At 40.9% G+C, this 24027-nt stretch overlaps 2 protein-coding genes across 3 annotated transcripts; one reads left to right on the top strand and one right to left on the bottom strand.

Moving 5' to 3' along the window:
- The first annotated feature begins 993 nt into the window (after window positions 1-993).
- Window positions 994-11299, top strand: atp1b3a (ATPase Na+/K+ transporting subunit beta 3a). 2 transcript variants are annotated; one of them, XM_086271409.1, is made up of 8 exons: window positions 994-1136; window positions 4933-5102; window positions 6325-6453; window positions 8290-8388; window positions 8547-8737; window positions 8914-8964; window positions 9508-9594; window positions 9685-11299. In XM_086271409.1, exons 1-8 carry the CDS (start codon window positions 1099-1101, stop codon window positions 9850-9852), a joined length of 933 nt encoding a protein of 310 aa, XP_086127535.1. In that variant the 5' UTR covers window positions 994-1098; the 3' UTR covers window positions 9853-11299. The 2 variants fall into 2 exon arrangements, with proteins under 2 accessions (XP_086127535.1, XP_086127537.1); XM_086271411.1 differs by having other exon boundaries at window positions 1081-1156.
- A 2538-nt stretch (window positions 11300-13837) lies between these two features.
- Window positions 13838-20854, bottom strand: grk7a (G protein-coupled receptor kinase 7a). Its single transcript, XM_086272134.1, has 4 exons — window positions 19985-20854; window positions 18091-18546; window positions 15565-15845; window positions 13838-15410 (listed from the first exon to the last, which is right to left on the bottom strand). The coding sequence occupies exons 1-4, from the start codon at window positions 20579-20581 to the stop codon at window positions 15071-15073; spliced, it is 1674 nt and encodes a 557-aa protein (XP_086128260.1). The 5' UTR covers window positions 20582-20854; the 3' UTR covers window positions 13838-15070.
- Between the last annotated feature and the right edge of the window lie 3173 nt (window positions 20855-24027).

Genomic DNA, 24027 nt, shown 5'->3' with positions numbered 1-24027 from the left:
TCATCCCGCAATGTAACGTCGCTCTTTGTTTCTTTAGGAGGTTCGAATTTGATCAGAAGTCACGTCTGCAGACTGCTGCAGCCACGTCTTACCTTGCTTCCCCTTTTTTTGGTGAAATGGTTCGCTCATACTGCACAATGTTGCTACCAGATTTTTTTTCTCTGCAATTCGAACGTAAAACGTCTGTACACAGTTTACCAGCAGTTTAGCTACCAATCAACAGCGATCACACAAATTCAAAATTTAAGGCCGACCCACTTAAGGTGGTCTGATAATATGGCGTGAAACACAACAACATAAAGTTGTTTTAAAATAATAATTAAAAAAGATTATTGAAATCAATTTTATTCACAACCATAAACTTTATTTTTAACATCTTCTTTTGCTGTTGATTTTTTTATCAGAAGGTTAACAATGATATACTGCAGGCCTAACTTTTAATCTGTATATCAGTATCTGAATTTTAAAATAAAAAAATACTATCAGTTTTATTGTCTTTCACTGCTGATATTTGCTTTTTTTTTAATGGTATGTACTGGTTGTATTATTACGGTGGACCCTATTTTTTAACATCTTGTTTCTGTAAAAATGAATGTTTTTGTTTGCTTAAAAATCTACAGCTTTATACTGTGAATTCCAATGTGCACAACCCCAAAAGATGTAGTTTTACTCAAATAATACCGTAAAATCTAAGTTTTTCAGACATTTTCAACATTACAATATGTAATTGTAAAATGTATGCATATTTATTTGTTTTCACAGAAAATATTTATAATTTCATCATTTTATTACAGTAAAAAACAAAGTTTTATCCAGTCTCACAATTAACGGTTATTCAATCTATTTAATACAGTAAAAGGAAGTTTTTGGTTTTACGCTCCATTACCGTTGGAATTTGACGGTGTTTTGCTGTATATTTTACTGACTTTTTTTTACAGTGTAGGCGTTATCTGTGATATTCCTTAACTATAATTTATCCAAGTTAACTTCAGTTAACCATTCAGACAGTTCTTTTGCAATGAAAAACATAAACACCCATGCTGCCGGTAGGTTTCCTCAGTGCCAGCTGTTAACATTATAGCTGCTTATGCAGTAACCATGGTAACCACGGACTCTGAGCGGCTGGATCGACGGAGGTCAGACAACAATTTTACATGTATGATCTTAAAACAGGACACAGCCACTATACGTGCTGGCCTCATATCAAATGTGAAGGCAGACTGAGTCTATGTTTGACGTTTGTTTATATCTAATCTTCCTTTTCAAACATTTAAACAGCAGCGAGTCTGCAGCTGAGGGAATACAAACTCAAATTGTCGGAACAGGTTTGCTCGTTTCTTGGATTCATTTGGTGATTTATTAAATCTATAACTGTTATTCTAATCTGCTGCTGGGTCTCTTACACTTTTCTTTATGCTGTATATTTTCATGTCTCTGGAATAGTTGGCAGTTAGATAGTCAGCTGGGAAACTCTGTGTTAACTCATGGAGCTGAGGATATCGTGGATATGCTGACCTCGCTCCGTGGTGTACAGGGCCGTTTACCCTCATGATTAATATTCACAATAAAAATATTAGCCGAACATCATGAAGTCTGTATGTGTTTCATAGTGTCGAACAACCTTTGTACAGTTAAAGCCAGCAGTTACTACATGACGGAAACACCAACGTTATCTCTTTTATGTGTTTATACACAGGTCAGGCTGATTACTGAACAAAAACCCAAAGATCAGATGTTAAACAGATTTATTTGCTCTCTCTCCTCCTTAAACATGTTTTTAATGTTAGTCATAATTCAGAATTGGCGACTGAAACACGTAGGACACATAAGAACTTCAGGAAATAAAACACCGATAAATATAACCTCAGTAAAAGAAGTCAGCGGGGGTTACTACAGCTGTGTACCGGGTAGTGATGGGTCGTTCGCGAACGAAATGGCTCTTGGAGCCGACTCTTTGACGTGAACGACGCGAGCCGGCTCCTTATCGCGAGCCGTCACGTGTTTTTTTTTTTTTTTCCTTTCTCTCAGCCTCTCTCTCGCACTTTTTTTCCGCTTCACTCTGCACGCGAGCCTTGTGCTTTATGCTGGGCAGAGGGGGTAGGGGCGGTAGTTACACTCAGTAGCACAGGAACAGAGCCAGAGAGAGAGAAAGAGAGGCAGGGACAACAACATTAGAAAGGTATAGTAATCATCCACAACTATTTTCGGTTGCAGATGATAAAGGATTGAGAAAGTTTATTCATGCAGGTCCATATGACAGAGAATATGCATGTTCTTTTAGTTTTCATATTATAATTTATATTTAATTGTGTTGTGGTTTGCAGGTGTTCTTTTCACTTTAAATTTGTGAAAGGAAAAAGCTGAAAATTTAAATAGTTAAAACTTGAAATGTGAATAGTTGATTTTTGTATTATATGATTTATTTATTACATTTTATGTGGAGTGAATAAATAAAAGTATATTTACGGTGGCCCCTAGAGACAAAGCACATACAAACTTCAAATCACGTACGAACTCTGAAGCATGTACAAACTCCAAAACACGTAAAAACACGTACAAACTCCAAAACACGTAAAAACTCCAAAACACGTAAAAACACGTACAAACTCCGAAGCACGTAAAAACTCAGAAGCATATAAAAACTCAGAAGCACATAAAAACTCAAAACACGTACAAAAGACAACAGAAGTGCTCCAGGATGCTGGGCGCAGTGTTGAGCCTTTGTTATCTTGTGGCTACACAAGCCAGCAAGTACCAACGACCGGATTTGGTGTGTGGTAGTAACAGGTAAATGAACTTTTTTTTAAATTATTTGAATATATATATGAGTGCCTGTGTATAAATACACAAACAATACACACATGCTTTCAATTGTGTAATTTAAGTGATCTAGTAGCTCTGCTTTGGAAGTTCAGTTCATGCTAGAAATGTGTTTTGGAGTTTGTACGTGTTTTGTCTCTAGGGGCCACCGCATATATTTATATATAAACATATATAAATAAAACCACTTGTTTTTACGTTAGTAATTCCTTTTGTGCATAATTTTATATTATTGTTAATAATAAATTAATTAAAGGAACAAAACAACCTGAAGAGCCGGTTCGGAGCCGAAAGAGCCGGCTCTTTTTAGTGAGCCGAACCGAAAGAGCCGGATCTCTAAAAAGAGCCGGAAATCCCATCACTAGTACCGGGGCCTGCGCTTTGTCGGTGGGATTGCTTGCGAGGCGAGCGGGTCTATCCCACGCTTTGCCGTGAGACTGGGCAGAAATCTCCGAAATCATCGAAGCACTTTTGCAAAGAGGCTGTATCTTGACAAACCGACCAGACACATGAAGATTAAACCACTACATTCTCGGCTAAAAAATATTAAAACGGTATTTGGTGACACACAAACAGGGTTTTTCAAAGCTCAGTTCTGTTAGCTTCCACATGCAGGTTGTTGTGTGCTAGAAACAATGGCCACCAGGCCAAAGCAATGGTTTTGACTCGATCAGCGTTAACCCCGCCCCCTGAGTTTGATGGGTGAGGCTGACAGATAAAATTATTTCATGATGAGAGCCAGACGCCAGGACTGCCAAAATGAAATAAATAAATATATCATTAAATAATTAATTAAATGTGTCAATGATTAATTAAATGTGTCAATAATTAATTAAAATGTGAAATACATAAATATTTAATTAAATGTGTCAATAATTAATTAATTAAATGTGTCAATAATTAATTAAAATGTGAAACACATAAATAATTAATTAAATGTGGCAATAATTAATTAATTACATGTGCCATAACTATTTATTTAATTAATTAATTCCAATTTTAATTAATTATTGACACATTTAATTAATTATTTAATGGTGTATTTAATTAATTCATTATGGCAGTCCTGGCGTTCCATAGATATGGTTGAAGCTATGATAGGATGGCATCCTTGCCTCAGTCTGCGGTGGAAAAAAGCGTTTCTTTGTTAAATAGGGCACATCTGTTTACAATCACGCACTCTGAATCTTCTTGTCCTCCTCCTTCGCTTTTTCACACATACACGCACACACGCAGTCTATTTTGCCATAGCAACAAGGGTTAGCAAATGAGGCAAATATCTGTAGGGGGGAATTGGTCGCAAATCGCATCCCGATCGGCTTCTGGTCTTTTGATCACTCGCTCACACGCTCCTACATATTTATGCGAACGAGCGTGATCGTCCAGAGCTTTCTGAGTGATTAGCAGCGCGCCCCGTGCTGCTCGAACACACCTCATCCCGATTGGTTATTGGTTTGGTGACTCACCGCGTACGACTTGTGTGCAGAAGAGTGGTAATTCATCTATAATAGGTCCGAATACTTTCGTAATAAAGCAAAAGATGCACGTTATTTTTAACAGTACTGTGATTTTAGGGTTTCCACAGACGCACTTTGTGCCCAACAATCCGTAATCAGTGCGCCATTTTTTGCGCTTTTCTCGTGTTAGCTATAATAATAATAATAATAATAATCATAATAATAATTATAATAAAAGATCTCTCACTTAATAAATGGAGATCCCAGGCTCTTCTTTAGTTGGCACTGCCATTAAGGTGCATAATAAAAACGAGAGATTAAGCATGATGGCGCGTGCTCCATTTATAATTAGTGCGCGTAACGCTGCGTCTCCGTGCGTCTCCCCGTGATTAGCCAATCTGCATCCATCTGCTCGTACTGCATCAGCTGCCACGTTAGGCCCAGTGTGGACGTCACAGATTTTTTTCCCCTCTTTCCTCACCTTTTTTTCCTGTTCCACCAGAGCATCTCTCTCTCTCTCTCTCTCTCCTTCTGCTCTCCCTCTCTTTCTACACCGCCCACTCCTTCCCCAATCATTGATCCGACCACTCACTGCCGCCTCGCCGGCTTCTTTTGCCTCATTACATCGCCCGCTGCGCTTTCTGCATTTTTTTAGGGAGGAGAAACGGCACATTTTGGGACCAAGAAAAAAGAAAAAGAAAAAACACATCACCATGGCGAGCACCGAGGATAAAGCGGCCAACAAGGAGAACGTGTCCAGCTGGAAGGACTCCATCTACAACCCGAGAACCGGGGAGCTGTTGGGTCGTACTGCCAGCAGCTGGGGTAAGGATCCCCGTTACACAGCAGTCAATTAGTGGCCGCGCTTTGACATTCACGGAGCTTATACCTAATCTTATATTCATTTTCAAAGCATTTATAGCCACGTGTCTCTTCGGTATAAAGCCTCCTATAAATGTCTTTGTGTGGATGGATTTAAATGAGTGCCACATAGATGGCTGAGAAGCCATCACGGGCCTGTGTGAAGGTGTTAAAGGAGAAGCCTGTACCAAGAGGCTCGCCAAGATAAATGATGCTATCAGAGGTGTGCAGCAGTCTGTCTCTGCTGCATAGGGGGAAACAGCCAAGCAGGCGATAATCAGTCACAGCAGCCTTGTACATTTTTTAAAATATATATATATATATATAATTTAATGAATGATCAGCATCTGCATTAACAGAGTTATCCGGGACCTGCACTGACACAGCAGAGCCCAGCTGAGAAAGATGCTCATCATAGCTGAGGAATGTGCCACAGGCACAATCAATATCTGATCAGGCCATACATTTTATGTAATAATCCCCCAGTTATTTCCAGAGTAAGGTAGTAACAGGGGTACCCTCCCTCCAGCAGCCGGCTCCTATAGGCTAGCGCAGATTGTCAGGCTGCCTGCGCCCCTGTGCTGCTGTGCAGTGGGATGCTCCATTGCAGTTGCATGGCCGCCCACATTAGCATGCCTGTCAAGGTCAAATGGGATTCCCTCTCTCCTCTTTCTCTCTCTTTTATGCACCAGGCAGGTGCATTGTGGGATACTGTTGGAGTGGAATGAGGGAGGGGGGGGGGTGTACAGCGGGAAGCTGAGGGGTCCACCCCCCACCCCCCGTTTTTGGCAACTTAGAGGGCATCCGTGCTGTGCAGGCTGGATGATGGTGAACCATTTTGAGTCAGATGTTCCCATAAATGCAGCTTTTTCTCTCCCTGCAGTTATATAAATGAGACAGCAGATGCCCCGAGAAACTGCAGCAATCTTTGAATCACGTTTGGGCTGAAAAGAAGTGAAATGGGGCCTCACGTTTGTTAGCAGCCGGTGAAATTTCCTCCCATATTCAAAATGGTTTCCCTCGAAGGGACAGTTCATTCAAATGACCTGAAGACGAGGGGAAATGTAAAGCAATCAAGCGTAAGGCTATGGCTAAAATGTGCAGTTAATCGCAGTGAATCCCTTTTTATCTCATCACCGTCTTCTTTCTCTTTCTCTCATGTGTTTCCTCCCGTGACATCCTCCAGCACTCATCCTCTTGTTCTACTTGGTCTTCTACTGCTTCTTGGCCGGCATGTTCGCTCTGACCATGTGGGTGATGCTGCTCACTCTGGATGACTATGTGCCGAGGTACAGAGACCGCGTTCCAGAGCCAGGTTAGTATCTCTCAAGATTAAAATACACAGGCGTAACTGGACTTTTCCTTTTCTGTTCCTGGCAGCATCAATCATCCAGGCATTCATTATTAATGCCTGCACCAATAAGGTGCTGTCACAATAAAGCGCTGCATAACAGCTGCTTTTTACATCGATCTATTTTGAAGACTCTTCCTGTGTGATATCACCAGTGGATGCTGTTGGCTGAGTGTTTTCTTTGCGAGCGTATAAAGAGGGGAAAGAGGTTCTACAGCCCACAGACGATCAAAGATAACCAAAAGTCGCAATGTTTTTCCCCCCTTTCTCGTTCACAGTGAACTCCCTGCCCTGTTCCCCCCCACAACCAATCAGCATCTTCATCTACTTTGAACTAGGTGTTGTTGATTTTGGAGGACTGCTTGGCAGGAACCCATGGTTCCACACTGAATACCAACCCAAACAGACACAACCTTGTAGCATAAATTCACCATGATTATTTCTATATCTGCGTATTAGGACATCATTCACCTCCACCTTTAATGACGAGTTTTGATAACTCTGCATAGGCGTGGTTTGATGACCATTAGAATAGTTTCCAGGTTTTTCCAAGGGTAGACAGGAAGAGACCACCCTCACTAACTTCTGAGCTTTAAAGGTTAATCCTGGTAGGCTTGGGGTAAAGAGTTAACAGCAGATGTAATGGATCTAAGGTTACTTGGGTTCAGTTGATCTGCCTGCCCACAGTGCAGTCACCACACCTGTAAGCAGGAGTGCAGCATGAAGATGGCCATGCAGAAGTGAATTTCAGATTTCCAAATGAATCCTTTTAATAGATTATCAGAATCAGCAATGTTCTACTACAGTACTCATGGTGACAGCCCAACTATGCTACTTGCTATTTCTTCGCTGACAAACAGAAGGCTAACATTTATTACCAGATGGACATCAATGCCATGATGAAGGGCTTCAGGGCGAATCCTGAAAATGTACTTTTTAAACTCTCAGCTGTACGCAGAACCAATTTTTTTTTATGCTCTGCCAACATACCGTCAGCATAAATGACACTTAATAACAGGGTGATTGTTATTCATAACCGCTGATGCAGACCTGCTGCTGGACAGTGTGGTTGTATAAAATGTGGCGTACTTGTTACGAGATCATCGATGGCTTTGGCAGGACATAACAGTGTTTGAAAGATAAAAATTGAGGTGCAGGCGCTGTGTTTTTGGTGTCATCTCTGACAGTAATCAATGCTGATTGCTGTTGATAGTTTCGATTTTTGTGTTGATGTTCAATGTGTAAATCTGGCTTCCTCTGAGTTGATGGCTGTGTCTGGTTTGTGTTTCCAGTCATTTTTATTAGATGATTGATTGTATTGTGGTGATTCATCTTGGATTGGAGGAGTTAACAGAGCTTTCAGAGACCAACATTATTCTTTATTTAAAAGTTCACAATCATATTAGATTATAAAACATTCATAAATGATCTCAATTTTGCAGCAAATATTATTGTCGTTTTGGCTTCAGTGCTCCGTAGTATGGTGGTTTACACATTGGCCTAACGAGTGAAAGCTTCCCAGCTTGATCCCGGGAGGGACACAAATCCCTTTGGGGTTGTGTCAGGAAGGGCATCAAGCGTAAAAAAATCTGCCAAATCAAATAAGCGGAGCTACCTGCTGTGGCGACCCCGTGTGAATAAGGGAGCAGCTGAAAGTGGCTTTTTATTTGGCTCAAGTGCTGAGAGGGCCTGTCCAACTCACAGTGCCATCCCCACAGCACCACCTACCTGAAACGCATTCAGGGCGTGTGTGAGTATGTGTTCACCGCTTTCCTTCGTTTACCTTATGTCTCGTTACAGGGTTGGTGATTCGTCCAAATTCACTGGACATTACTTTCAACAAATCTGACTCAAAAAACTACAAAACCTATGTCAACCATCTGGAATCCTTCCTGCAAAGTAAGTGCACTTTGCTCTAATGCACAGATAAATTAAACAGATTGAAAGCGAGCTGTAATAAAATGAATACCACTCTCCCTCTCTCCGATCTTTTTCCACTGACTCTTGCCAAATATCTGAATACGCTGTACCTCAATCCATCTCTGTCTCTGCATCAGGATACAACGATTCGATGCAGGAGAACAACGAGGAGTGCATTCCGGGAGAGTATTACATGCAGGATGGCGGTGAGATGACAAAGAAAGTTTGTCCCTTCAGGAGGACCTCCCTGAGTTTGTGCTCTGGCCTTTCCGACACCGACTTTGGATATCAAGAAGGAAAACCCTGTGTGCTGCTGAAGATGAACAGGGTAACACTCGCTATTTCTCACAGATCCAGGGAAACACGCGTCCTTTTCCTGTTTTCCGCACAGCCTCTATTCTCCACTTATTTGTTCCCAAAAATAAATGATTTCTAATTCTGGACCCACGCAAGCAGCAGCCATGCACAGTTTCAACCTCTCTTCCTGTTTCTCTCCTTTCGTAGATTATTGGCCTGAAGCCAATTGGGGATCCCTACATCAACTGCACGGTCAAAGTAAAGCATTTTCTCTACATTACACTTGTCCTGCTGGCTTGTATGTGTATTTTTTGTCTTTTTTATTTCTTTCATACAAAAACATAACAGTTTCACTGTTTTCTTTCTGTTGATCTCGCTTTCATTTCTTCCTTCTTTTTGTTTGTGTTGTGTCTGATATCTTCCTGCATGCTGTCACTGATGGCTTTAGGGTAAGATAAACATGTAAATTTTACAGGATAAGGCCAGTAGGGGTGTTAACACATTTTCATTATGTAACATGCCGTTATGCAGGTGACTCTAAACCAGTCTTAGTGCCATTCTAAAGTCTATTTTAATCTAATCGGTGTACGTTTTCTGCCAGAAATGTCACTTTTTTGGATTGAGCGGAACACATCGTGTTTTCCACTTCATTTAAACCTCCTCGCTGACAGCAGAGAGTCCTCACTTTTCTGTCTTGTTCCGTCCCGTTTCATGTGGTCTCGGAATATGTCTCATTAATTCGACATTAAATGAATTCCTTCATTGTAAAATCTTTACTCTGAGACGTGTCCTGCCTTGCAGAAAGACCACCCGGTCCAAATGCACTACTTCCCAAGTGAGGGCCGCATTGATAAGATGTATTTCCCCTACTACGGCAAGAAAGCCCATGTAAGTATTTAACTACAGCCGGACAGTATCCACTAACCTGCCCAATAAGTGATGTGTTACTAATAAATGATCGCCTCGGTCCTGATGCAGGAGAACTACATGCAGCCCCTGGTGGCTGTGAAGCTGCTGCTCACCAAGGAGGACTACAACAAGGAGCTGGCCGTGGAGTGCAGGGTAGAGGGCACCAACCTGCGCAACAACGACGAGCGGGATAAATTCCTGGGCCGCGTAACGTTCAGGGTTAAGGTGGTGGAGTAAAAGGCAAATATACAGCCTGTGAAAGGAAATCTAATTGAAGCTGCCCACTAAGGATTTATCTTTATTTTATTTTATTTTTTTAAGAAAAAGAAGGAATCGTCAAAACGTCACAAAGGCGGCATTTTGGGATGTGGCACAACACAGTCAGCGAGACAGTGGTACCACATGCTGCTTTCATGACATTTCTGACTTTTCTTTTCTTAACGATTCCTCGCTGACCTCCTCAAAGACCCTCATAACAAAGCACAGGCTCCGCTCGTGAGTCCGTCCATCCACACGCCCTCCCTCCCCTTTCCCCCTCTTCCCCCCCTTCCCCATTCACCTATTGCACTGTTCATCCTCCGCTCAGTTACGTTTGTTGTTGTTGTTTTTTTTTCTTTATTTGTATTGACGTGATTCGATAACTTATAGCCATTGCAACCAAGCCATTTGGAGCTGTTGTGTAATTGTTGATGAAACAATTTTGTTTAAATTTGTTTTTAGAGCTTCCCGCTGCCAGGGAAGAGAGTGTTGCTTTCATCTCTTAAACTGTATGGATTCAGTATTATCATCAGTGTGGAGAGGATTTTTATCTTGCTGTATAGTATAACTGAGAAAGTAGAACATCTCCAGAGTATTATTCGTCGCACATCACAAAGACTTCATGGAAACATACCGTGATAATCAAGTATAGCCACTGTATCCCTGTATATGAAATGCCAATTACAAAGTCCCTTTCTACTATAAATACATTGTGATGCTATAACATATTTAGGGGAATTATAGATAGATCTTTGTCTTGTGGTCCGCGTAGCCACAACCCAGTCTTGTGCTGTGTGTCCGTCTGTCTGCATGTCCGTCTGTCTGTCTGCCCGTCTTCCTGTTTACTCACCTCTCCACTGCAATAGCAAACACGTGGGTGAGCCCTCCGGGACTTGAGACCACCTCGCGGGGCAGGGGGCGGGGGGTGCCGTCGTGTCGACTGTGGTTCAAGGCGACACGGGCGCGCACTCACTCGCGAGAAGGTACGGTGTAAAAATTAGCTTTTAAGGCGGAGAGGCGCTGGAAGAAGCGTTGTTGCAAAACTCAAAAGTTCACTGTAACTATGTACTGTATATCTATACGTGATCTGTATATCTATCTGGGTCTCAAAGATTGTTAGTTTTTCTCTCTTCTTCAGCCTGTTGATCTGATTGTCTGCCGATCTATTACTCTTCAATGTATATATATATAAACTATCTTACCATATTTACTTAATTCACACTGTATTTTTGTCACAAAAACACAATGTCTGTGCACTGTAAAGAAATAATTTAAACAAAGATTTACAGGAAAATATCTTATTCAAAGCTATGTTTACACAGTCTTAAAAGGAACCCGCATTTGAACAAACAACTTGTAACATCTCTTCAGGGTGCCTTAAGACCTGATGAAATAAATTGTGGGATAAGTGATTTTGAAGAAAAAATGGAGTCCTGTGTTGTGTTTTGTTTTCCTTCATTCAAATTCTACCTTAAATTCTGTCAGCATCCAAGTCAAACTTCACTGATTCTGATTCTTTACAACAACTTGCTTTTTTGCACCAATATCTAATATAGTAAACTCTGTGCAGACATGGAGGATGACCTGCTGAAGTTCTGATTACGGAGCGTCAGAATGGAGAAGAAAGGCATGGTTGTTGGTGGCAGATGTGCTCGTTTGAGCTGATTACTCTGAATCATCTCTTTACAGAGAATAGTCTGAAAAAGAGAAAATATAAGAGAACAGCAGTTCTCTGGAAGAAAATGCCTTTTTGATGCCAGAGGACAGAAGAGAATTGTCAGATTCCTAAAGGTAATAAGAAGGTAACAGCTATTTAAATAACTCATTACAACCAGTGTATGCAGAAGACCATCTCTGAATGTGCAACATGTCAAACCTTGAAGCAGAAGACCTGAGAACAGGAGACGGAAGCTAATATTTGCACAGAGTCACCAAAACTGGAGAAAGAGAAGATTTGGATAAACGCTGTCCAATCTGCTGAGTCACATTCAGATGGTAGGGCCAGAATTTAAATGAGATGAAATCATGGATCCATCCTTCCTTGTATCAACAGTTCAGCCACCTGCCGCATTTTCTTGCTGCACTTAATGCCACACTTTGATCGTCAAAATTACCAGCTGAGTATCGTTTAAACACCGCAGCCTACCCGAGCATTGTTGCTGACCACAGTTTGTGTTTGTGACTGCACCCAGCAGGATAGTGCACCATGTCACAAAGCACAAATGATGTCAAACTGGGCTCTTGAACATGACAGTGAGTTCGCTGTACTCAAACCGCCATAGTCACCAGATCTCAGTCCAACAGAGCACCTTTGGGATGCAGTGAAACGGGAGATTTTTGAAAACAGAAGCAGCTTTTCTTCCTCTTGTGAAATAACAATGATCTGACCTCTTTTGTCCAGGGACAGTTACATAAATGAAGCCATGTGTAAAGATGGAGGGGGATTCTGTGTTTGGAGGAACTGATAACAACTCAGACACCTGATGCCCAGAGCCAAACCCAGACACCATTGTTGTAATGGGTCACAACCCCCCCAAAAGGCCTCGAAACACTTATTTAATCTTTAACAAGGACATGTTTTCATACATGTATCAATTCATTTTTAGGGCACATCTTGATTTCGCCCATCATGTGACTGAACAAAGGAATGTTTAATTGTATTTTTGGATGCATCATAAAATTACATAATTGTACTTGTTTAAATTCCCAATTCTGCTTCATACCTCTGGGACTGGAAAGAGAGCTAATGAGGGACCGCAGTTGTTTATTGAAGCCTGGGATTGTTTATCTTCAGCCTCTAAGTACTCTCACCGCAGTTGCAGCACATATTTGCTGGCACACGAGGGAGCCAGAAGCAAGAATAGTTTAGGCGTGCGCGTGGCACTAACACAGTGCTGCTTGTTGGATGACGAACTGCAGCAGGTCTTGGTGTGGCATTTGAACTTAGCAGGTACATGCTTAAATAAAATCTAAACAATCATTAGTCTGTAAAGATTTGTTCATCTTTATAACCTCAACAGTCTTTTCCTCATTTCTCAAAAACCTAGTCTAGCCTGGTATTTGTGCAAAAGGCCAGACCTGCAACTGAGTCTGAAATGGCTGTAGAGGTCAGAATACATCAGTAGAGGCATTCGGATCACACCTGTCCACTCTAATTTCACAGCGCCTTCATCTGCCCGGCTCCTGCAGCGCCCCTGGGCTGCAGCAGCTCAGTTCTTTCGTTGTCAACAGCAGTTTGAACCCAAGTCCTGCTACATGAGATAATCTGTCGGGGTTTAGCTGCAGCAAGAATCCACCTTAAGTTCTGCTAAGCTCTTACCATCCTTGAGTTGGGCTGAACAACTGGTACTGGAGACAAAAGAAAGTACACTTCTTCAGCTGTATGGACGAAGGAGGTGGGCAAACGTAAAATAAACCGCTCTGACATGAAGAACTCACACATAAATGAGTGTTTCATGTGTTAGTGTCTTCCATAATCATTTCATATTTTCCCCTTCTAGCCATCACAGCCACCCGATACATTTAAAGGTTGACTTTTAATTTCATTCATATTTCACTAAAAAAGGAGAGACCAAACGTGATGAAGCTGTGAAATGTTTTACAGTTCTGAGATGCTACAGAACTTGAAGGGATTTGAAGCTGATTTGAGCAAAGAAGGCGCAAGGATAACACTGGTTATCGCCTTATCAGCTATGAGCTAAACCTGCCAGTTTGGAGCACAGCCTGAATGTAGTCAGCATCCTAAAGGGATTAATGCGACTGATATTTTTAGGTTTTACTCCAGAGTTCTCCGCAGCACTTTCCCTGTGGTTATATTTAGCCCAGAGAACATGCGCGGCATGACTCGATTTGGGCCGCTCTCTGACGCTGGTGGTGGAAATGTTCAGGCTTCAAGGTGACAACAAATGACAAACACATGAATATTCATGAGTGAAGAAAGACACTTTTTAAAAGACATTTTAATTTATTCAAATGAGTCACGATTCAAGGAAACGTCTGCTGTGCTGTACTTCATCTAGTGTAGCAATTCCTCTCATTTTATATTTACATGCATCGTGTACTTATTAAAATTACCTGTATAAACTGACCTCTGCGCAAGATCTGGAAATTTAAAAACTCTCTAGAGTCTCTAGACTCAGCCCAACAACCTCAAACTAAGAAAGGAGCCCCTAGTTAGCGTTTCAGGGCCAGTATAAAGCAACCTGTGCATTCCTGGTTCAGCAATTTATTGCTCAATCTGTCTAAATTTTAATCTTTTATGTGCAGCAATGAGCTGCTTTTTCAGCACTCATCTCTCCCCCAAAATCCCAGAGCGAGAGTCTCCATTTCTCACTACAAGCAGAGGCTCACAGCACCAACAGCAGAGGGACTCACTGAAGAGGTTTTTGGTATTCTTCACTCTCTTTCATTTAATTCTATATTATAAATTACTTACATACAATATTTTCCTTTCTCTCTGTGCATAGATATATATATATATATATATTTCTTTATATACAATACATACAATTGTAACAGTTGATCTTATAAAACTAAAACATTCAGTGTAAATGCAATCCTAATTGTCAGATTTAGGATCACAACAGGTGACTAAAAAAACACAATTATATCCTCCACATGGTGTTAGATAAAAAGCACTTTCGTCGTAGAAACAGCGTGATCTGATGACAGCAAGGAAAGTGCTCTGAAATTCTACAGTTCGCTACCAATGAACCTCCTCCAATTCTGTTGAATGTCTACATGTGTGGTTGTTCCTGTTTGCTTGTAACACAACACTGCTTCAGCTGGTAAAACCACACTCACTGAACCTCTTAGACAGGAACTTTATAAGGTAGTTCTGGCACAAACATATTGCGTTAACTTGCTCCTCTTACTCCTCTAATGTGTGTCATTAATGAAAACTTTAGTAACACTTTCTCCTAGCAGTCATTTATGGTCAAAGTTGTTGCAAAGCTACAACATTAGAAAAGAAAAAGAAGCTGTGAACCTGAGCGACAGTGCTCGAAACACATTGTCAAATCCTTCATACTTTACTGCTTCCCTATGCCATGGACATCCTTACAAGAGAGGGACGGTGCGCCTTTCTCGACAGACACACTCGTGTTCGCCTCTCGTAAAACCTTTTTTCTTTTTTACACGAGTTTAGAAAACAAAATACTGAATGTTAACACGGTTGTTTCGTATCAAATGTGGCTGCTCACAGCAATGTACACGTGCCAGACTTCTTGTCATCATCGAGACCTCCTCCACCTTCTTTCCTGTTGGGATCATTGAGTTCATCAAATAGTCCAGTGTCGATCATCTCCTGCTGCCATGGGATGGGTACAGCGCCTGTGCTGAACTCCTTGAAGAATTTCTCGTCATTGGCGTCGAACTCGATGCCCTTGATCTCAGAGAACTCGGCGATGTCACCAGTGTCCTTGGCATAGACAACGTTGGGCTTGGGGACCCATGGAGGGTCAACCAGCCCTGCCTCCAGGCGGGGAAAGTTGATGGTCTTGAACCACTCGTGTTTCCTGGGATCCTCCATGTTGTTCCTAATGAAAAGACAAAAAATACACTTCTCCATCAGAGTTTGTGAATTGCAATGTCCGATCCATGTGGCAACTCAAGGGCAGCGTTTAGACATCCATTATACTAGCATTAAGTTCACAAATGGCAATAAACTTCTTGGATAAAAGAGCCACTTACCTCATGCCCAGACGCTCATCCATTTTCTTCTTGAGGAACAGCTGGATGATGTCCTTGGTTGGTGCATCAAAGCACTTGTGCTCCCACTTTGGCTCCTCATTTTGGATGCGCCTCTGCACCTCTTCCTTCTCAACCTTCTCCTTTTTGCTCTCAGGGCCTTTAAAAGGTGTGTAGCCAGCCACCATCTCATAGATACTGCAGCCCAGGGCCCACCAGTCCACTGATGTCCTGTATGGGGTTTTGGTCAGGAGCTCAGGGGCCATGTAGGCTCCAGTACCAGCCTGGATAAAGGACGAATATGAGATTCAAATACAAAAAACACTTCATTAGATATTCTGACCTAATGGAAGGTGCTTCATATTTATTACGAAACTTGAAACTTGTAAGACCATTTAAGGAGGAAGCACTTAACACCAAGCAAAAAGTAGGTATAGTATTATACAGCATGTGGCCATACCCCTCAACAGAAGAAGAGAGCTAAAAATCTTTATAAAGTCTTCACATCTTGTCTCTAACTTTCACCTGTCACTCTATTCCCTACTTTCTTCCTGCCCTTCTGCTCCCATGTCATCCTTGCTTCCCCTATATGACCCCACATGTAGCCTCGGACCAGGAGCTTAATCCTATTGCTAAGCCTACTACCTGTCAAGAGTTGTGTATGTCTACGCACTGACAGAGCTGTCCGGCCTCTTATATAAGGGACAGCCATTTTTGGATACTATAGCTACCAGCAGAAATAATACCAGACAGCACATAGCCATGAATTACTAATGGACATATACAGTAAACTGATATAAAACTTAAAAAGCTACTGCAAGCAAACAGTAAGAACTACAGGATTCACTGTCCTGCTATAGTGACACCAAAAATGCATTTACTATGTACTGAAAGTATTCTGTGTGGAGCTAGGATGTCCTCCACGTATACCCAGGTGCTCCACCTACAGTCCAAAGATAGAAAGACTAGGTGAATGGAAACTAAAGTATTGCCTGTTACATGTCGGCCCTGTGACTGACTGGCACGCTATATACTGTTTAAACATTACTTATGTATTTTATATTACAAGACACCAAGCATGCAAAACTAGTAAAATGCATTCATTTTCCAATTTGTTCCCTGTGCAACTTAAAAAAAAAAAAAACATGTATGACCACTCATGTCATAAATTGAAATCAAAGTTCATCTGGTTTTAGTGTGTTTTTAGTGTTTTTAAAGAACCATTCCAGACGTGTTTGCAAACTAGCACATCTAAACATATTCAGCGTACATTTTACCTGGATCTGTCAATCTAATCTGGGACAGACTTGTGTAATTCCACTAAGAGGATTAGGGGTCCAAAGCCAGCCTTGCCTGTAAAGGTTAGCCTAGTCACTTTGGCTGGCTGAGGAGCATCAGAGTACATGATAATGAGCTTACTGGACTTTCATATAGCCAAGAGCTTACTCTTTGCTGCAGCAAGTAAGTCCTAAAGAAACCCTGGTCCTTAGATGTGTACAGTGGGGTATAATTTAGTGTTAGCATTACCTACCGTTTGTCAAAAACATGTTTTTGTCAGGAAATCACAATTATTATTATCATTTTAATTAATTATGCAACTACTGGTGTGGCATCGTGAACTCAGTGAGAACATTGTATCTCTATTTCCTTTTCTTGGGAGTAAAGCAAGAGACTGATATGCTATGTATGTGCTGTTGAAAGACAGTGCAGCACAGCTAAGGTGTCAGAAATAACTAAATCCCTGTGACCAGATTCTTCAGGGAGACCTTCTTACACTTAGCAAGCAGTACTTTTAAAAGCACTGCACCTGCAAGATCTCTAACATAACCACAGCACAAAATGGTGGCCTATAAATAGCCCAGCTATAATCTGACTGCTAAAGGATCAAATGACTTATATAATCGATTCAGAGACTCTCATCGCACAGATCCTTAAGGAATCCAGTAATCCCTGTCCGGATTTAAAGTAAACGCCAAACCAGGACTGACATCTGCCCAGTATCTTACCTCCACCTGTCTTCGGATAATTTAAAAAGACGTAGTGGAAATCAAAGCTTGTGTATGTATATGTGTGGTTTATGATGAGTTGACAAAAATATGTCTATAAGAGCGTGAGTCAGCACAGGATATTTTGCGAGCAGCAAAATATGCCTTATGCTAACAGCCCATTTATGGTAGATATTTTCTACCGTACTTTGACTGCCCACTCATTCACAAGGAGTCACCACAGTGGGTAGTTCCACATGTTTGAGTTTTTACACCGGATGCTGCTCCTGATGCAATCCTCCTGGAATTAAACCAGGGGTCTTTTGCTTGTTAGGGAAATGTGTAAACCACTACACTGTGGAGCTACTATGAAATCCTATAATCAGTCCTGGCATCATATAGCTGTGGCTCTAAAGCTAACAGATTTCTAAGAGCTTAAGAGTGAAACTCAGTGTACTTGTTGTTCTGCATCTTGTTAAAAGTGGAAAAGAAAAACCTGCCATCTAAATTTATAACATCACTGTCGTGTGGGACATCTACTCACCATCTGGGTGACAGTCTTCTCTGGAATGAGTTCTATGGCCAGACCCAAATCTGAAAGTCGGCACTGGCCTTGGCTATCAAGCAACACGTTCTCTGGTTTCATGTCACGATATATTATATTCATGTCGTGCAGGTGTAGAATGCCAGTGGTGATCTGCGCTGTGTAGTGGATGATGCGTTTCATCTCAATGCCCTTGTCCACACCCTTGCCATCGTAGCCTATGTTGTAAATGTGGTACTTGAGGTCTCCTCCATTCATCAGGGTCATGACAAGGCACAGGTGGGTGCTGTTGGCATAAGCATACGCCAAGTTGACCAGGAACAGGCTGTTAACCTTCTCTAAGATTTTCTTCTCCAACAGGGCCATCTTCTCACCTCCCTTCTTCTTCAGACGCTTTTTACACAACTTCTTGCAGGCATACATCTGGCCCGTGTTCTTGACCTGAACAGCACATACCTGGAGGAAAACACGTTACTTAAGATAAGATAAGATAAGATAGAACTTTATTAATCCCTCGGGTGGGTTCCTCTGGGAAATTCGACTTCCAAAAAAAGCACAGCAACGACCAAAGTTACAGTTACAGAACTGTTATATATATATACACACACACACACACACACACACACACACACACACATATATATAAATACAGAGACAAATATAAATAAAATATCCAAAGGGGATAAATAGAATAAATAGGAATAAAAAATAAAAATACAAGTGAATTGCACATTTCAAGTATTGAGTCTATTGCACTGTTGACTATTTACAAAAAGTATTGCACAAGGTATTGTACAGTGAGGTGCAGAGGCACTTTCTCTGCCACTGTCACCAGAGTGTCCAGCTTCATGCCGACCACAGAGCTAGCCCTCCTGATCAGTTTCTCCAGCCTGGATGAGTCCCTCTTTGCTGTGCTGCTCCCCCAGCACACCACAGCATAGAAAAGTACTCCAGCAACCACTGACCAGCAACCAGCAAATGTTAGGAATGTTAGCTTCCAGATGTTAATCAAATCATTTAAATTTATTTTACTACAAAAAAAAAAGCCTGGTCTCTTGGTAGCTTACTGACTGATCGGATAGCTCCCACTCTCTACTTTAGTATTAACAAAATGTACACAAGAAAATAGATGTGACTTATCCTTTAAAACTTAAATGTTCCTATTTCAGAATTTCACACTAAATATGATCATAAATAATTTTTAATCCAGAGAGTGGTGCAGGACTTAATGTTTAAGATGATAATCTAGCTTGACCCTTGCCAGTGATGCCTTGACAAATCTGACACCTCTCTTGCAGTCAAGGCCCACTATCTGAAAAGTCACTTCACTTATCATTGTTTATAATTCAAAGGTGATTTCTACTTTACTAGCTAAATGAAAAGACTGAACTCATTGCTTAACTCTCAACCACTGTGTATGCTGATTTAGCACAAAGCAATAACAGTCACAGCAAATCTTCACCAGGTTATCGCCAATTTCATACTGCTCTCCACTAATCCACTAATATAATTACTGCTCAGTTAATATGCTTACACAGCAGTTTTTTTTCTTTAAAAATATAATATTTTAAATTAAAGTGCACTTTCAGTTACTGGGTTGAAAGCTTTCATATGTTCTTTAATCCTCAGGTGTTTTGAAAAGACACAATCCCTAAACCAATTAAACAAAGTAATACCTTGTGAAACGCAAGACAAAATTTAAGCTGTAATGCCTGTGTGGTATATGACTTCAGTCTCAGACATGTTAAAACTTAAAGATGTGATTTACTTATATGTGTAATTATGTGTAGAGCACACCTCTACAGCTTAGTTTAGCTTTATCCATACTCTATGGTCATAATGGGATGACTCTTGCAACTCAAATAAATTAATTGAGATGTATTTGCATGCTTACCTCTCCAAAGCCTCCTTTTCCTAGAGTTCTGAACTCATAGAAGTATTTGTCATTGACGGGCTGTTTCTCGTACTCCTTCCACTGGAGGAATTTGTCAAAGAACGGGCTGGCCTGATAATCTGTGAAGGGTTTTCCTTTCAGAAATTCTCTTACACCGTCCTGGACCTTGCCTTTCATCACCTCCTCGAAATTGGCATTGGTGACAGATTTGCATTTGTCAGCAGCCTCTCCAGTAAGAAATGTCAGAAAGCTCTTGGAGTCAGCCTTACAATACTTGGTCATGATGTTTTGGCGTGCCTTGTCTTTTGTTGCTCCTTCAGCCAGATCCCAGTCATACAACTCATCCAAGAACTCTGCGGCAAGCTTAAACTGATTGTTACTTGAAAGGAACTCGCGGAAAAACTTTTTGCCAATAGGCTGCCTTTCACAAAGCAATGTAAAGTCCTTTTCAATGGTAGCTCGTACTGACGTGCACGCCTGAGGTTTGGGGAGAGACAAGCTGCGACGCCGCTTTTTCATCTCCTTGTCATCGCCACCCTGAGCTTTTAGGTAGGCCGTGTTGGCCACCAGGTTATCCAGTCCCCCCATGTCACACATCTTGACAGCTGTATGTTGTCTGTCCCCTCTGAGAAACTGGGTTCTTCAGTGGGTGCCGATGGATACCCTGACACTTTCAGAATGTGTGTCTGTGTGATGGCGCAATTTGCTCAAAAGCCACCGTGCAAATGAGCTTCCTTACCCAGTCTACCTGCAAACCTAAGACACACTGACACACCCAGTAATTACTCATTTAGAATTAAATACCAGGGAGGGATTTTGGCTTAAGGATCTTTGTGTGGTCTATTCAAGGATGCTGAGCACGGAAAGGGAATCGTAAGCGGGCTCTGTGGTAAGAGGCTTTGTAGCCCTATATATTTATTCATGGTGTTCAGTAGTCTTTGAGTAGTTCAGTGAGTTCTGTTGACTATGCATTTAATGTTGAGGTAGTAAAAGATCAGAAATAAGCATAAAGTACTCTGGGAAGAGTGTGTCACGATCAAGCAATGTAGTTCATCAGCATCCTACTTTTTTCTCTTTCCCCTCATCCAGACTCAACAGAGCAGATACATTAGAGAGCTTGCTGCTAATCTGTCTGCTTCTTTTTTTGCCCTCACACTTTCATTCTCATGATTCACCTCATTCATCACTGATCAGCACGTCACAATGACACCTACTGAGGACATTCAAGAGAACGCTTACCACAAGACTCTATTTTCTTAGACAACAGCCAAATGTTTACTTAGTTCATGTTTAGGGTGTTATCATTTATCCACAATACGATTGTATAGCTCACTGATCTGAGGAGCTGTTGAACAGACATGTGGAGCAGACCATCATAAATTAATCTGTTGCATGTGAAGGCTAGAGTTTTGAATCTTGGAAATTATAGCATGTACATTATTTGCTGTATATAATGTAAAATGCAAATTACTTTTTGTATGAGTAAAAGTCAACAGAGAGAAAAACATACATCAGCAGTGGTCCCATCTTTGGAAGTGTACACGTGTCAAAGAAACATACAGGATTGGATTAGTGTGCCTCCAGTAGCTCGGTAGTGATCACGTTATAAAAGCCTGACAAATACGACCTTAATCGTGTGAGCGACTTGGCTACTGCCTAACAGAGAGACAACAAAGGAAAGGCCAAATATGTATATTAGCCAACCACTGATATTTTTCTAATTGCGATAAATTTGCTATATTAGGGTACATTCCAGTGCACACACATAGATATGTATATACAACACAGATGAATATATAATTTATACCATAAAATAATATGCATATGTTATAAATGGTATAATAAATGTATTAATTCAACATTTTAATTTAATTGTTGCAACTTTTTCTTGAAATTAAAGAAAAGTTTTGTATTTTCCTTTTGTTACTGTTGGCAGGAGTCCTACCAGCCAGCTATGATAATGCAGGCTAATTCAGTACAATAAACCTTGGATAATATTAGCTAATCCTTTCTCAAATGGCCTCAAGCTCTCAGTGCCCCACAGAAGATCAAGAGCTTTGCTTAGTGTTTGAAATCTCCAATCTTTAAACTTTTGTTTTTCAAAAAGACCACAAAGAGCAAGCAGTGTGGCAGGGCAGGAAATCTCACAGCGAAAACAGTAGTTTCCTTAGCGAAATTTCAATTTGCTGTATTTGCCATCTAAATTTGTATGCAGTTACAATGAGGAAAGACCTTAATTAAACTTAGATCTTGTTCACTGGTAATTCACTAAACTCTAACTAAAAATAATCATATTGGGATCCACCTGCTGAAGACAACTTCAGCAAGTCAAAAGTCAATCATCTTGTAAATGGATCAGTGTCACTGAAGTACTTTAAGCCTCCTGAGGGGATGAAAAGAGACCAAAGGTTTCATCTTTTACTAGGTCAGAGAAGTCAGAGTAAGGTAAGCTGAAAGATCTACGGCCACTCTGTAGGTTCCCACTTACTTTACAAACGATCTCTCCTGATCCAGCCAACTGTCACGGAGCTCATGACCTCATTTAGACAAACATATGTATGGCACCAGCCATAACCAAGTATGCAAGTGAGATTAAAAATAAAGCAGAAGAACATACATTCTTCTATTTTGTATGTTTTGTATTGTATTGAACATACAATTTTTACTATTTTCATTACTCTACTTTTGAAATTCTCTGGTTTACATAATTAATCTCTGAGCAGCCTGCTCCTTGAACCTTAGGATGATTAGCCTGGCCTCAGGTAGTAAAGGTTAAGATAGGCAGAGCATTCTCATCCTGTCTCCCACATGGTCCATTATGTGGTTTTTACGTGGTCTGACTCAATCCTCTTACCGCCTTTTCAAACCACTCCACAAAAAGAGGAAGTGGATAGATAATATTCCCAGAACAGCAGGTTGGAATACCGTAAAACAAAGATGCTATACAGGGGGAGGGAATTTATTTTCATAATCAGAATACTTTATTAATCCCTAAAGAAATTATGTGGTTACATGTGGTTTTCTGGGACAGCTTACACATGAAGTATATAGAAAACCCTAAAATATTAAGACTTCATGGTCTATTGTCCTCTCTGTTCCTTCTTAGAAAGCTTCAAGACCAAAAACCAAAAGCTGAGGTGTAGATGCTTTAGATGGAGACTCTATAGGCAGCCTGATGTAGAGGTAATGGCACATGAAAGCCCCTATAAAGAGTGACCACTTCTTATAGAAGAGGGAACGGACTTTGGATGATGGTGGTGAAGTTTGCTTAAGCCTTTTGATTTCACAGAAATTTGAAAACATCAACTGTGATCCAGTCAAAATATATAGATATATATGTGTGTGACTGAAACAAATAACTACCCTATCAAAAATGCAGCATAAACTGCATCATCAGTTGTGAACAAAGACACAGATAGACAGGTGCAAAAATCACAGAGGAGGTGTCTTTCCTATTAAACGTCTGCGCCCACCATCCATATTTAGTGCATTGAATTGGAGTGTCTCTGACACAAGTCTGTGCAGTCACAAAAACAGACAGCCATGCAAACATCTGCAAAGACCCTGGCAGTCACCAGCTAACAAAGAATTTTGCCTACTCAGGCACACTCACTTCATGTGAACCAAAGGTTTGAATTTGCTGGTGAAGAGAGGAAATGAGTTCACCACCAGATTACCATCTGGCAGCGCGTCAGCTCACACGGGTGACTTTGTGATTCTGATTGTTTATCATGATTTTATCAGGAAGACTAAAGAAAGCAAAACAATCAGAGGAGCGCTCATCTGCAAACCGAGGAATTTTAAAACAAAACTGTCTGAATGACATCATGAACTCAAGACTCAATGGGAAGATTACTAAATAAGAGTTCTAACTTTTATGACCTGAAACCTTGATTGTAGCAAAATGAGTTATAGATTCCCTTCTGTAATCACGCATCCATCAGACAGTAGAGTCACTTGGAAAAACCCCATAAGATGATGAACGTGACTTCTAGAAGCTGTAAGTCAGAGTCAAAAGGACTCAGAGACTTGGAAAATCACCA

Source organism: Aulonocara sp. 'chitande type north' Nkhata Bay, linkage group LG18, assembly GCF_057382095.1.
Source record: "Aulonocara sp. 'chitande type north' Nkhata Bay isolate Kocher_YH1m ecotype deep benthic linkage group LG18, A_spYH_male_GT1.1, whole genome shotgun sequence".
Classification (NCBI taxonomy): domain Eukaryota; kingdom Metazoa; phylum Chordata; class Actinopteri; order Cichliformes; family Cichlidae; genus Aulonocara; species Aulonocara sp. 'chitande type north' Nkhata Bay.
Note: the sequence above shows the minus strand (reverse complement) of the source record. Positions and strands in the feature narration are given on the sequence as shown.